We start from the raw sequence: 14924 nt of genomic DNA, 5'->3' as shown, positions 1-14924 counted from the left end.
GATAAAAAAATAATTTAAATTATATTTATTAAAAAAATTGAGAGCGTGATGGTTAAAATTAATAAAATTTAAAATATTTTAATAATTATATATTTAGATTATTTTAAAATATTAATTTTTGTGTTGATTAAAATAATAATGTGATATTTCTTTTAAATTTATCAATCCAATTTAATACTAAAATATAAATAAATTTAAGTGATTAACAAATAATATATTAGTAAAGTTTTATAGTTTAGAGTTTATCTAATAAAACATATTCAGAATTCTTTTACCATTATTCTTAGATTTTATTAACATTTAAACAATATTTTAATATATTGTTTAAAATAAAAAATTAATTAAAATTTTTTTATATATTATAGAATTAAATATTAAATTATTATTTTAATTAATAGTATAAATAAGTTTATATTAATTAAAATATATTTTCTTGTATTTTAGTTTAAGCATTTCAAAAGCTTTAAAACTTCTTAATTACAAGGGAAAATTTTAAAAACAAATTAAAACATTTTGATTAATCATACAACAATTTGTCGATTATTCTAGATGTGCAATTTCAATTTTTATTTAAATCAATCTACAGATTTTAATTTAATGCAATTGAATAAAAAATAAACTACTCATTTCTTAATTTCTTAATTTCTTAATTAAATTAAATTTTAATTAAAATTTAGACAAATATTAAAAATATAATATTAATTTAAACATGAAATTGAGCTTTAAGTCATTTATTATTCACAAAACCAATAATAATATTAATCTAATCATAATTAATTAATTATGACGTATTTCATGGGATTAAAAACTGAGAATAACTCAAAAAAAAAAAAAAAAACAACTGGGAAACTCGATTAATCCAAGTAATCCGCGTCCCATCATCTTGGTTGCCGTTTTGAACCGCCTATAAGAGAGGTGAAAACGAGTAGTCGTTTGCCGTTTCCCTGCGTTATCGTTCCTTTTCGTTTTCGATTGATAATATATTTTTACTTGGAAGCCACGCCACAAGCTTCAATTGGTGCAAGAAAACTACCAGTCTTGCATATTTACCTACAGCGTTCTATTAGATTTGCCCGCTGCGCTCTCCAATTGCATTAAGTTTTTGTCTGTGTTAGACTATTAGTACGGAGTATTGTGTAGTTTAGATCGTCATCATCAGAATTTTAGTAATTCCCCGACTCGGATTCCTCAAGATAGGTTTGTTTTCTACAAATCTCTGTACTTTTTAGCCATTATTGTTGAATGGGTTTTTCATTTTTGGGTTTCTTCTTTACGTTTTTGTTAACCCAGTAGGTAACCAACTACGTTGGGGTTGCCATCTGTTTTCTGCAGGAAAAAATTTCTGAATTTTTAATTTTCTGCTCATTCTTTCATGTTTCATTACCAGTTTATTCCCATCTTTTTGCTCTGTTTATATGTCTCTTATGGGGAGATTTGCATTTCTGTGTCTGATTTTGTTATTTCAGAATGTTATTGGTTTTATTCAAAGTCCTATTAATGGTTGTTTAGTGGATAACATTTAATTACGTTGTCTTGTAGCAGTTAAGATTTGCAGTTGCTGCAGTCTCTCTTCGTTTTCATTTTAATCAACTGATTGTGTAAGTTTGATACTTAAATTGGCTTTGCAAACCGTCCGTTAACTTGTAAGGTATTTGAAGTTGGCTTGTCAATCTCCACATCAATGTGTTAACTGTAGAATGAATGCGTTTTCCCTACCCCTGGCTTTTTCAGATTTTGGCAGTGCAAGTGATATGAGCTTGGTCAGATGACCACCATGTCAAGTAAATAGAGCCTCACCATGTGGCATGTTGGAATTTCCTTAACTTGGTGGAAATTGGAATGGAAAAGCAAAGAACAGATGACCATGAACCAGGGCCTCTCCCTTCACCAAAAAAATTGGACAGATTTGGCTTTGTAAAGCAAGAGCTTAACAATTCTCCTGAAGGCTTTACCAAGGGCAGGTCAGCCTGTGAATTTGGAAGGTGTGCCTTTTACTGTTTCCTTTTCCCCCCATTGAATCATTTGCATATTTCAGCTGGATTGAATACGATGGTTTCACCTTCATGAATTGATCTTTCTCCTATGCTAGTAGACATCAATCATATCTTTTGTTACGGATAAAATTTTTTCAGGGAGGAAAGAAGAATAAGGAAATGGAGGAAGATGATCGGAGTTGGAGGAAGCGATTGGAAGCATTATGTTAGGAGGAAATCTCATGTGGTTAAGAGACGTATAAGGAAGGGAATTCCAGATTGTTTAAGGGGTCTTGTTTGGCAGCTGATCTCTGGAAGCAGAGACCTTCTGTTGATGAATCCTGGGGTTTATGAGGTCTTTTTTTCCCCCTTTTTTAGTGATTTGGATGGATTAGTTGATTGATAAGCTTGATGCTTCTTCTTGCCTTTTAAGTAAATGGTGAATTGGTGTTTCTGATTTGCAAAAGGGTTTGCTTGAATTATCTTTAACTGAATTTATGTTTAATTTTTCAGATATTTATTGAGTTCTCTCTTCTCATTCCTTGTCTCTATTTTATTCATTGCAACTTATAGGGATGAAAAGGACATCATTATCAGATGACCAGAATTTATAATACATGGTATTCCTAGTTTAGTATTTTATCTCAACTGTCAAAACTTATGTGAATATGCAATTGAGAATTCGAGATTTGAGGCTGAGGTCATAGATTACACTTGGGATTTTTCTGAATGGGGCATGGTTGCAAGGTGCAGTCGCTGAAGTTCTAGGTCTTAGCTTTGTGCTTCACATCTATGTAATATGAGTATGTGATTAGGATATATGCTGTGTATCTGAACTCTACTTAACTATGGAAGCACTATTTCCACGACATTAATGTTTTGATTATCTCCTTTCCTGATGCATATCCTGTCTTACAAGCGTTGACCTTAGAAACTAGTTTGAAGTTGTCTCATCATGCTTATTCATGTTAACTATCAATATAATAAACATGAAAAAACTTAACAACTTGTGCAGTTGTTGTTTGGGAAACTAGTTGGCTGTTGATTACATGTTCTTAAATGTATTTTGCCTGAACTGAATGTTCTCTCTCTGTGTTGTTCTTAAAATAGATACATACGCACACATATTTGGCTGAAATCAGTTTTTTGTTTTTTGTTGTTAATAGGTAAACTTTGAGGAATTCAATATACACAGAAATTCAGTATACATTTTACCAGTAGCATCAACTGTCTTTAACTCTATTTCTGAACAAAGCAGATAATTGCTTAATCATACATCCTATTTCTGATTTTATTGGTAATGGGGGATCAACATGTGTATTTCAGGAATGATATGGAATTAACGAGGTCTTCTGCACCTCTCTAGTTCTTAAGTCTGTTACAATAGCAAACTAAACTTTGATTCTAGAGTTTTAGAGTGAATCGCTGTGATAGTGATGATGGACAGGTGGCATGCATGTCAGTTATATTCTAAACTGATAAAAAAAGAAATGCTTGTTCTCAATTTATGATGATGAGTTGACCATTTTGTTTTTGGTGCTAATTTTTTTTGTTGGTACTCTTTTCCTTTTCTGTGCATTTGCATGTGCACCCACAAATACCTGTGCTTTTGCACATTGTGCTGATAAAACTATATTCATGTATTTCAGCAATTAGTCATATATGAGACATCAGCATCAGAGCTGGATATAATTCGAGATATTTCTCGCACCTTCCCTTCACATGTTTTCTTCCAGCAGAGACACGGACCTGGTCAAAGGTCTCTCTACAATGTTTTGAAGGCTTACTCAGTCTTTGATAGAGAAGTTGGATATGTTCAGGTCTGCCTCTAGTGTCTTACTACTCCTATATTTGCTTTGTTGAAGATACTAAAGAAAGAATGACATTTGAATTGTCAAAAATATAGGGAATGGGTTTCATAGCTGGTTTATTGCTTCTCTATATGAGTGAAGAGGATGCGTTTTGGTTGTTGGTTGCATTACTGAAAGGAGCTGTCCATGCTCCAATGGAAGGCTTATATCAGGTAATTCCTTGTTTAAAGATCTTCTTATCACTTGTAGTGTGGCAACGCATAAGCACTTTAGACTTCAAATTTGCTAGCTGCAAAATAATAATGTTCTGCAGATCATATATAGGATAAGGTTATGTCAATGTTAAGTGATATGAGTCCAAGGCTTCAACATTCGATGGTTTTCAGTGTGCTATTCAGCATCAAACTACGTGATTTTTTTTTTCATTATATATCCTATTTTAATCCCACAATTGTATATATAACAATCATATTTTGATGTGGACTAATTAAACTCCTTTTTTATACTGGATGATCAAGTATCACTTATGGGTGCTCCCTTGTAGATGGATGGTTCTTTTGAATTGGCTTTTCTTGTGTACTTATTGGATTTTTGTGTAAGGCTAAGAATGTACAAATCAATAAAGGGACATCATCTAGTTGGAATCCTGCCTAAGCTGGCTCCTTTATGTGGCATAAATAGTTTTACCTTCACAAATTTTTTGGGATTGTGTGGATGCATTGAACTCTGGTCAAGTATTTAACATGGAGAAAACTTTACCATCTACAAATTATTCAGTGAAATATGACCACTTTCATGTACTAAGGAATTGCTTAATGATTGTTGAACTGCCTATAGTTATTATTATGTCAAACGTTCATCTAATGTTGTCTTCCCCTTTTATTGGTAATATTATAAATGAGACCTGGTTCCTGCCCTTTAACTATTTGAGCTGGAGCCCAATAGCATGCAGCCTCATCTACTATTTTTACATTTTTGCTTTAGGCGGGACTGCCCCTTGTACAACAGTATCTTTTTCAGTTTGATCAGCTAGTGAAGGAGCATATGCCAAAGCTGGGAGAGCATTTCACCCGAGAAATGATAAATCCGAGCATGTATGCAAGTCAGTGGTTTATAACTGTTTTCTCTTACTCTTTCCCATTCCATTTGGCTCTTCGAATTTGGGACGTGTTTCTATATGAGGTCGGTGATTGGTAACATTGTATCTTTCTTTTGTTATTGTTAGCATCCAATTTGGTGTGAAATTTAATAATTTTTTTTTTTAACATCTTATTTGCCAGGGAGTTAAAATTGTTTTTAAAGTGGGTTTGGCTTTGTTGAAATATTGCCATGATGACTTGGTGAGAATTGCCAGCCTTCTCTGCTCCAGTTATAAATTTATAACCTATATACATGTGCTTCTTAAAGAATGTTCACTTGTTATCAGGTAAAATTACCCTTCGAGAAACTCATACATGCTTTGCGCAACTTTCCTGAGGATGCATTGGATCCGGATACATTATTACCAATGGCTTACACGTTCAAGGTTTTCTCTCTCTCTCTCTCTATATATATATATATATATTGTTGTCAAAACAATTATTACGCCCTACTACAGTTTGATGAGTGCACAAGTCCATTAATGAGATATGTGCTCTAGTCCATATGAGTTTTTGCAGCTTTGTCTGTAGTTACATGATTGATGAGTTCACATTAATATTCAGGTCTCCAAGCGATTGGAGGAACTGAAACTAGAGTATGACAAGAAGATCGGAAAGATAGTTCAACCTCCAGAATCTGGTGGAAACCAGAAACAGTAGCAATGAAGATTTTTTCCCCTTCTTTGGAGTCGTCTTTCCTTTGTAGATCTTGAAGTGTGATCGAAAGTTGCTTCTATCATGGATGATTGGTCATGTATGAAAATGTTTGTCAAATCATGTGTTTTGAGCAAACCTGTTATTAGGGAAAAAAAAAAGGTGTATCCAGTGATCTCCCTTTAGGTTGGCATTCTTGATTTGAGGTGGTGCTGATAAGGATAGCGAACAAGCAACAAACATGATGACTAGACAGTACAAGTATTTTAGTATTGGCTTATAGTAGGAGGATTGTTTGTCATGGATCTCTGCGCAGTTAATTGAATATAAATATATAGGTTTCAGTAAACGGAAGTTTGTTATGCAATCCAAGCTGATGATGTCTGTGTCGATGATATGGCATTCTTATCCTCCCAAGTATTTAGTGCTAATAAAATAGAAGAGGTGTTCTTCCTTGAGCTGTTTCAGTTGGGCATGAATTATAATTAAATTTGGGTGAGTGGTTTGTGATTTATATCATTTTTATTGCAAGCCGTTAAGGTTTCTATATGTGGGGGAGAGGATCACTAATAACCATGTGATGGGGCGGACTCACCACCATAATTTTATATTCGGATGTATATATTCATCTAATTAAAAATTAAAAAAATTATTCAAAGAGTCAACCTGTTAATATGATATTTTAATTTTTAGTTAGTTGGGTGTATAAATTGACTTATAGATTCAGTGCATACAAGAAGTTTTTTAATTTTTTTTAGGGAGATGTACATTTTAGTTTTTTGGTATTATTATTATTATTAATGAGTTAATTCTTACGTTTTTAGAAATTTATTAAAACATCGTTAACGAAATAATCTTTCTGTTATTTTTTCGTTAAAAATAGATAAAGGATGAGAGAAAAAAATTTTAAAATTTAATTTTAGTCTCAAATAAAACCTTTTATTTAGTTCTTAAATATTGCTATTATTAATAATTCAATCTCTACATTTTTAAAAATCTATTAAAACGTCTTTATTTTTTATCATATTTATTAAAATGTCATTATCGTTTCTTTTATTAACGAAATAATTTCTCCTCCTCCTTAAAAAAAAAGGAAAAAAAGAAGAAGATGATGACAACGAAGGAGAAGAAGAACAAAAAAGAAGAAGAAGAAGAAAAAGCAGAATAAAGAAAAGAAAAAGATGATGATGAAGAGAAAAAAGAATAAGAGAAAGAAAAATCTCTTCGTTTTCTTGAAAAAGAAAATAAAAAGAAAAATTAAAGAAGAAAAAGAAAAAGAAAGAACCAAAAAAGAAGAAGAGGAGGAAGAATCAATGAAAAAGGAGGAGAATGAAGAAAATAAATGGGCTAATTTGATTTTTTGTTATATTTTTAATAGTAGAAAAAGACGGAATAATTTTTTTATTGACGGAGAGAAAATATAAGGACGTTTTAACAGATTTCTGAAAATGTAGGGACTGACTTGTTAACAATGATAATATTTAAATACTAAATTATAAATCTCATTTTTCTTAGTGGAATAGTTTTGAATTTCACGTATTTAGCAAATTGGGGGAGAATTTAAAACTTTAATCTTGATTTTATTGATTGAATTAAACGAATTTTAAGATTTTAATCTTAATTTTATTGATTCGAAGTGAAGGAGTATTAAGATTTTAACTTAATCATATTGATTGAATTAAACAAGTTTCATGTGTCTGCCTAATGGAATAGTTTATTCACACTCTCTGCTTTGGTTCCAACCAATAAATTAAATTTTCTTTTTTATTTCTATTTTCCTATTTTATAAAATTTTGAATATCTATATTTTATACTATAATTACTTATTTTAATTAAAAAAAAATTATGATATCATCAAATACTTGTTTCATAATTTTCTTTACATTAAAAAATAATAATAAAAAAAGAATAATTATTATATTATATTATTATTTTATGTTATTTGCTTAATGATTAATCAAAATGCAAGGAATCATATGTAATTTATATATGTAGTAATCCTTCAACTTTAAAAGTTATTACATTTTGATCCTTTATCTTCAATGTGTTATTACAATTTCCTTTACCTTTAAAAACAGTTATGCTAAAATCTCTTAAATCACTTTCTATTAATTTATCTTGCAAAACTAATGTAAGGCCATGCCATAATATACAAATATATATATATATATATATAACGTCCTCATTTTTCAGATTTATTTATATGTTGCTAAATAAATAAACAGAAAAAAGATATTGAAAGATTTTTTATGTAATATTTTTTAAAATATAATACTTTTAAAAATGATAGATTTTTATATAACAAATTAAAGATGATGAATCCAAATGTAATGGCGGTGCCGCCACAGCTAACATTTCTTTCTGCATTATTGACTGCTTTGCTTTTATTTAATTTAATGGCACAAATTTTCCTTTTTTTTTTTTTTTATTCGATTAAGATTGAGTTGAAAGTTTTATGATTTTAAAATGATTATTTTTCATCTAATATATGTATATAGATTAATTTAAAAAATCATGTAATTAATACATAATTATATATAAGATTATCTGAAAATAAAAAGCATTTAGATGTAATTGTTAAACAAATTCCAAGTAATTAAGGGAAAAACAAATTCCGAGTAATTAGCCTTTTCCAAAATTAAATGGCAAGATGACCCAAATGTCCAAAATACCCCTTACTCGCCTTCCCAATTTTTAAGCCGGTCCACACATAAATGCGCATGAAACGCGATTGGCAAGCATTAAGGGCAGTTTCGTCATTCCAAATGATACATGGCATATATTGTAACAAGGGCACGACTGTAATTATTCACACGACCGGGGTGATTTTTTAGCGTTCTCTACACGCATTCATCCCTATATAAATCGGCCTCCATGCCATTCTCATGATCACCTCACAAGTCACAAGAAAGGAGCCCCTTCAATAATCATATAAACATAGGTTATATCTTATACCAATCTCTCTTCTTTTTCCTCAAAATATTTAGGATTGATTTTGCCTCTAGCCATTCGAATATTGGCTTCTCATCGCTCTGTATTTCGTCTTTTCAATCGGTAAGATATATTAGTTTTTCTTTGTGTTCTGTCTTGATTTGAGTTGTTTTTTTAAAGAAAGTTGTTGTCGTGAATTTGGTTTATAGGGTTTGATTTGATTGGAGATTCACAAAAGAAAGTTTTTTACAAGAGCTAGGGTTTTCAGATTGGAATATTTTCATATTGGTAAGTGTTTTATTGCTGATTTGGGTGTATTTATTTGCATGTGACTATCGTTGTTTGGATTAATTGTTTATTTTGTCTCGTGTATTGCGAGGATTAATTACGATGAATGTAGTTCGAAATTCACGTTCTTTTTTTTTTTTTTCTCTTAGTTAATGGGTCTTTGTGATGGTAATTTATTTCCTTTGATGCTAGTCCTTGTGGTGAATCTGTTGAGTAGCCATCCTAAATTTGCACAAATCCTTGGTATTTGTAATTTTTCTAACTGAGCATGATATGGGTAATTGATATGTTCTTTTATGGGAATCCTTAACAAAATAAAAAGGAAATAAACGTAACATATATACTTTAATGTGTATATTCTCTTGGTTCATAATTTTTGTCTTATCTTCCCTTTTATTTGGTTGTCCCGTTTAAGAGGATTGTAATTGGAAAAGTAATAAAAAAAATTAAATTTCTTAATAAATGTGAAAAAAGTAAATTGGAAAAAAATTATGGGATAGTGGGAGTATATATTTTATCTTGTTTCCTTTCTAATTATTTTCAAATTAATAAGTTTGCTTTGAAAACAGCATTTTTATTATATTTCTATGGTTATAGAAGGGTCTCCTGTATTACTTATCTGCAATATTGTAGCTCATGCTAATTTCTGTAGTGGGTGTTCTGATAGGCAAAGACTGAATGATCTAATGGAGTCCAAAGGTGGCAAGAAGAAGTCTAGCAGTAGTAAATCCTTATTCTATGAAGCTCCTCTCGGTTACAGCATTGAAGACGTTCGACCCCACGGTGGAATCAAGAAGTTCCGATCTGCTGCCTACTCTAACGTGAGTTTGATTTTAAGCTTATTTTTAAAGCCCATTTGTTTTTTTGTCATGTAACTGGCTTCCTGATTTTGCATCGTTTTTTTTTGTTTTCTGCAGTGCGTGCGCAAGCCATCCTGAGATCTTCCAAATTTTTGTTTAGATCCTTGTAGTTCTGTTTTATATTGCCATTTTCTTTAATCTGCATTTTTTTCCTGCTTCCCTCGTTCTCTCATACTCTATCTTTAGAAGTGTTATTTGTTCTGTTGAGGCAAGATGGCCTTGCCTTTCTCTGCTATTGGATTTGAAGGTTATGAAAAGAGGCTCGAAATATCCTTTTCTGAGCCTGGATACTTTGCTGACCCAAGAGGAATGGGCCTCCGCGCTCTGTCCAAATCTCAATTAGATGAGATTCTCAAACTAGCTGAATGCACCATTGTTGATTCGCTTTCAAATGATCGTGTTGATTCTTATGTTCTTTCAGAATCTAGTCTCTTTGTGTATCCGTACAAAATTATCATTAAAACCTGTGGGACTACCAAATTGCTTCTTTCAATCCCAGCAATTCTGGAATTGGCTGATACTCTTTCACTCACTGTACGTTCTGTGAGGTATACTCGTGGGAGCTTCATATTTCCTGGGGCTCAGTCGTTTCCACATCGTAGCTTCTCTGAGGAAATAGCTGTTCTTGATGGCCATTTTAGCAAGCTTGGTTTGAATAGCATAGCATATGCGATGGGCAATCCTGACAAAAGCCAAAAATGGCATGTATACTCTGCTTCTGTTGATTCTGGTTGCAACTCGTGCAGTGCCTACACTCTTGAAATGTGCATGACTGGCTTGGACAGGGATCGAGCATCTGTTTTCCACAAAACACAATCCACTTCAGCTGCTGTGATGACTGAAGAATCTGGTATTAGGAAGATACTCCCAGAATCTGATATTTGTGATTTTGATTTTGATCCGTGTGGTTACTCCATGAATGCCATTGAAGGGGATGCAATATCTACCATTCACGTCACTCCAGAAGATGGTTTTAGCTATGCAAGTTTTGAAGCTGTGGGCTACAACTTTAAAGATATCAATTTGTCTCAGCTACTTGAAAGGGTTTTGGTATGCTTTGAACCAACTGAGTTCTCCATTGCTCTTCATTCTGGATTATTACACGATGAACTGGGAAAGAAGCTATCTCTGGATGTGAAGGGATATTGCTGTGGAGAGAGGAACTATGAAGAGCTTGGGAAGGGTGGAACAATAATCTACCAGAGTTTTGTAAGAAACAATGACTGTGCGTCTCCCAGGTCAATCCTGAAATGTTGTTGGAGCGAGGATGAGAAGGACGAGGAAGTTGAAGAGAAATAGTTGGTTTTCGTATATTTTCTTAATTTCTGCGTGATTGAAATAAAAGTGTGATTGTGAGGGCATTTATTGGTGTGCTGTAAGAGTTAATATCTGTTGTTAGACTGGGCTTTTTATCTTTAGATAATCGTGTTGGCTACCTTATTGCAGACCCCAAAATTAATTTATGTATTTTTCTTTTTTTGAGTAAATGTATGTATGGTTACTCTTGAAGTCGGGCAAGTTTATAAAGCATGTAACGTAAAATCAAGGTCCGAGCAAGTTTGATTTCGTTCACAACTATGCTAATTTTATCATTTTTAGTAGTTTGAATAGAACAGGCAAATTCTGCGAATTGTCAGATGATATTTGCATATAGTACTATATACCAAACATGTGATGAATTCAAGAAAATTATTCATGCAGACAAGCTGACAGGATCGCTGAAAACAACGGCAGGAAGGAGGGCCCTTGATCTATCATCAATGGAGGGAGCAAAAAAAGTGACGATATGAAAAAAGCAACAAAGGTTCGAATTTTAGACTGCTCCCAGTAGCTTTACCTGTGGAAGATGAAGAAAGAGGTGATGAGACAAATGTGGCTTTCTGAAAATGAAAATGTCAGGCATCTTCCTAAGGAACTGAAAGGTCTTAGTTGCTGTTTGCCTGAGGAAGAGGAAATTCCATTTTGTGTTCACTTTCCTAACCATATGCACATAGGAAATTTATAATATATCCGCCATCTAATTCATGCCCAACGCGTCCAAAGATCAGATATTCTTGGTACCAACAAAATTGATGAGTGAACGCGAAGCCATCAGAGTAGTACTGGAATTGAACATCAGCTACAGAAAGGTTTGGCTACCTAAATCACCCTCCTGCCAAATGCACATAAACCATGTAAGCACATACATTTCAACTTCCAATTCATTAAGTAAATAGATGCGTAAATATTGTGAATTTTCAGCCAATTGGTTTATGTCTGCAACTACTTGGAATCTTTTAACCCCGTATTGAAAATACTCTTGCATCGTTCTTTTACTATTATATTCCACGGGCCGGCTCTGTAGTCTGTAGTATACAAAACCATGCATGTCAAAAAGGGCAAATTTTAGCCTGGGATATCCGTCTTACCAATTTTGTTGGAGGTTGATTTGGGAGTGGAGAAAGAATTCCCTAATTTCTTTCCTCTTTTCGTTCAGTCCTGCGGTCACATTAACAGACAAGAGATGACCAAAAAGAAAGAGAACAAGTGCATTGTCAGAAAAACGTCATTCATCTAGGATTAACAAAAGCCACAAAATCATTAATCATCTCAGCTAATGTCACACTGAAAACTGTACATTCTCCAGTTAGATCTTTCGACTTCTGAATACAATTTTTTTATTTCCCCAACAAATTTAAGAGTGAAAAAAACTTGCAAGAGGTCCAAAAAATTTCCAAGAGCTTAGCCGTCCTTTTCCCATATCGGAAAAGGTGAAGTTTGATATCATGGAAGCTTCAGCTATGGATCACTCTTTGCATGGCTTACTGCAGCATTCAGTAAGGTCGAAACTTTCCAGCAGCCCTCAATTGCTGAATCCGTGTTCTATCCAGCTCAAAATTGCTTTGGAGTGCTTTTCTGCAAGAAATGGAGGATTAACACTTGATATCATTTAATGAAAATTAATGTTTTTTTATTGACCTGCGATTCAATCATGACGATGTGAACAAGAAGTGACTGCATGGACAAAGTAACTCCCATGACATTTTATTCTCAATTTTCAAATATAAATTTTGATATTTGCAAAGAGTACACCAAAGAAGTGAACATGATGCAAGATCCATCGTACCATTCCTCTGAGCTTCTCCTTTTGTAAGGCCAATAGAAGTCTGGTCTAACTTCTTTGCATTTCTTCTTAGTCAAATGGCCCTTTGCAACAGCTGGGGCCTAGAGAACCCACAGTCATTCCACTTTGAGAGTCTGTTGTCTTCTTCCTTCCTTTATGGTGTACAACAACTGTCCACCCATCTCCCGCGGCATGGGCCTCCCCTTCTTTTCTTTCCTGCACCACAGTAGTTTTTGAAACTAAACACCAAGTAACATGCTACCACCAAGAAAACGGAGAAGAAAGACTTCAAAGGACATTTCGACCATAAAAAAAGGCATGAAATTGAAAACATAATCTCACAAAGGAGATATGCATACCAATTTCAAATTTTTATGAGCGAAAAGCAAAAAGGGTGTAAAGTATTTTGCTGAAATTTGCAGCATGAAAAATGAAAATGTCCAGTATAACCTTAAATAATTGATAGCACATTTGGGACAGATTATTCATAAAAAATTTTCACATCGAATTATGAGAAAGGTACTTTTATACAGGCATCTCTTGCTTAGGCATGAAAAGCAGTATTAAAATCAAGCTAATCAATGTTTGTGTGCTTGCATGTTTAATCATGCTGGGACAAAAATTCAGCCATTGACTGCTCCACAAGGTTGCTGACAAAGGATTGGAGAAATGCAAGAGAGAAAAATACCTGTTCAAGTTTTTCCTCATGAGCGGTTATAAACTGATCTGTCCTTTGTTGCAAGACCTTCAAAACCTGGTCTACTTTGATGGTATTCTGTAAGGCATTCTGTGGTGCAAGTACCAAGTAAGTCCACTAAATAATATAGCAAGCCTTTTCATTGACAATAGTGAAATCTGCACAGAACGAACCCCAAAGCTTGGGGGGGCGGAACAAGATGACCAAGGGTGTGCCTCAGCAAGACCAAGTATAAGAATAATAACAGCAGCATCAACAAAAAAACCTTAGCTACACCCCTTAGAAAGGAGGACAAAAACAATACAGATCCATGCGCAGATTCTATTTATAGCCATCGATAGATAAAATGGTTATGTCCTGACAATCGGTGCTTATTGATAAGCCATGTTGAGCCCAAACAAGTAATACACTCACATAGCTTGGCTGGTCTCACTCCTTTTGAGCAGTCCTCCTCCCCTAAAGAAAAGTCATAAGCTCCATCCTCAACAACCTCTTCCATCTTACCCTTCTTTAACGTGTGATGCTCTATTTTCTTTAACAAGCCAAAGGGGGAAAAACCAAAGGAAAAGTAAAAAAGAAACAAGGGAATGACGATGGCTATTTAGAAGCTCACTCCAAATCAGTGAATGTATTATGATTTACACATTCAAGAGATATCCTTTAGACTAAGGACTGTAGCAAACAGAACATCTGAATACCAGTTCCACTATGCCAAATATTTACATGGGCATACACACACATAATCCAGTCAAGATAACATCATAACACAACATCTGAGATACGATCGACCAAAACAAAAATATTTACTACATCATGTCTCAATCCTATAAACGTACCATTTTGTTTTCATAACCACCTAGCTGACGAGATTTTTCAACCAGAGCATTATTTTCTCCTCACGTTTTCTCTTCTTTTTCCTTGGTTCATTCTTGTTCTTTTCTCCTTTTACCAACTTTTTTATCTTAGCCATTTTCACCTTTATTCACCTGAACAGCTATGCTAGCATCAACATTGTTTTCCTTCTCTCTACTCCTCTTCTTCTTCCCCGTGATTTTGATCTGTTTTTCTTCTTTCTTTAACATTACTTCTGAAGAAACAATCCTAGTTCGAAATACAGCATCTATCCTGTATGATTCAAGTATGAGGTAGAAGTTGAAAATCAGGTCCAAACCCAAGGATATTCCCATTGAATAAAGTGATGATTTTCACAATTTTTCCATAACATCTTACCCTTTTTTGAACAAAATGAATTAGAAATTATCCCTTAGAAAAGAAATGAGAAACAGTAAACATTTGTTATTAATTTTAGCAAAATTAAATTTAGTAACTTAAATAGCAAGTCATGTTGAAGAACAAAAACATTGGCTTTCATTGCCAAATGCCAAAAAAAGAGTTTAATAGAGAAAAGGTCAGAGTGAAAAATGGCATTAGCTAATATAAAATATTAGTATTTTAATTGACACTTGAT

General features: G+C 33.2%; 2 protein-coding genes and 1 pseudogene across 7 annotated transcripts; 2 read left to right on the top strand and 1 right to left on the bottom strand.

Annotated features, from left to right (window-relative positions):
* Positions 1 to 897: 897 nt before the first annotated feature.
* On the top strand, positions 898 to 5944 carry LOC110609676 (EVI5-like protein). 6 transcript variants are annotated; one of them, XM_021749437.2, is made up of 10 exons: positions 898 to 1197; positions 1543 to 1648; positions 1732 to 1982; positions 2133 to 2328; positions 3623 to 3793; positions 3880 to 3996; positions 4769 to 4966; positions 5065 to 5124; positions 5211 to 5309; positions 5488 to 5944. In XM_021749437.2, exons 3-10 carry the CDS (start codon positions 1840 to 1842, stop codon positions 5581 to 5583), a joined length of 1080 nt encoding a protein of 359 aa, XP_021605129.1. In that variant the 5' UTR covers positions 898 to 1197; positions 1543 to 1648; positions 1732 to 1839; the 3' UTR covers positions 5584 to 5944. The 6 variants fall into 6 exon arrangements, with proteins under 6 accessions (XP_021605129.1, XP_021605128.1, XP_043809958.1 ...); XM_021749436.2 differs by having other exon boundaries at positions 1540 to 1598; XM_043954023.1 differs by having other exon boundaries at positions 1540 to 1648.
* A 3519-nt stretch (positions 5945 to 9463) lies between these two features.
* On the top strand, positions 9464 to 11228 carry LOC110609675 (S-adenosylmethionine decarboxylase proenzyme). The gene is made up of 2 exons (XM_021749433.2): positions 9464 to 9617; positions 9714 to 11228. Exon 2 carries the CDS (start codon positions 9870 to 9872, stop codon positions 10953 to 10955), a length of 1086 nt encoding a protein of 361 aa, XP_021605125.1. The 5' UTR covers positions 9464 to 9617; positions 9714 to 9869; the 3' UTR covers positions 10956 to 11228.
* A 996-nt stretch (positions 11229 to 12224) lies between these two features.
* On the bottom strand, positions 12225 to 14643 carry LOC110603816 (annotated as a pseudogene).
* Between the last annotated feature and the right edge of the window lie 281 nt (positions 14644 to 14924).

Source organism: Manihot esculenta, chromosome 2 (assembly GCF_001659605.2).
Source record: "Manihot esculenta cultivar AM560-2 chromosome 2, M.esculenta_v8, whole genome shotgun sequence".
NCBI lineage: Eukaryota > Viridiplantae > Streptophyta > Magnoliopsida > Malpighiales > Euphorbiaceae > Manihot > Manihot esculenta.
This window is presented reverse-complemented; position numbering and strand designations above follow the sequence as displayed.

Coding starts and splice junctions, on each gene's coding strand:
- LOC110609676 (XM_021749439.2), top strand. CDS start 1,840: ATGGAAAAGCAAAGAACAGATGACCATGAACCAGGGCCTCTCCCTTCA. Junction 4,967..5,064: donor GGGACGTGTTTCTATATGAG/GTCGGTGATTGG, acceptor CTTATTTGCCAG/GGAGTTAAAATTGTTTTTAA. Junction 5,310..5,487: donor CAATGGCTTACACGTTCAAG/GTTTTCTCTCTC, acceptor ATTAATATTCAG/GTCTCCAAGCGATTGGAGGA.
- LOC110609675 (XM_021749433.2), top strand. CDS start 9,870: ATGGCCTTGCCTTTCTCTGCTATTGGATTTGAAGGTTATGAAAAGAGG.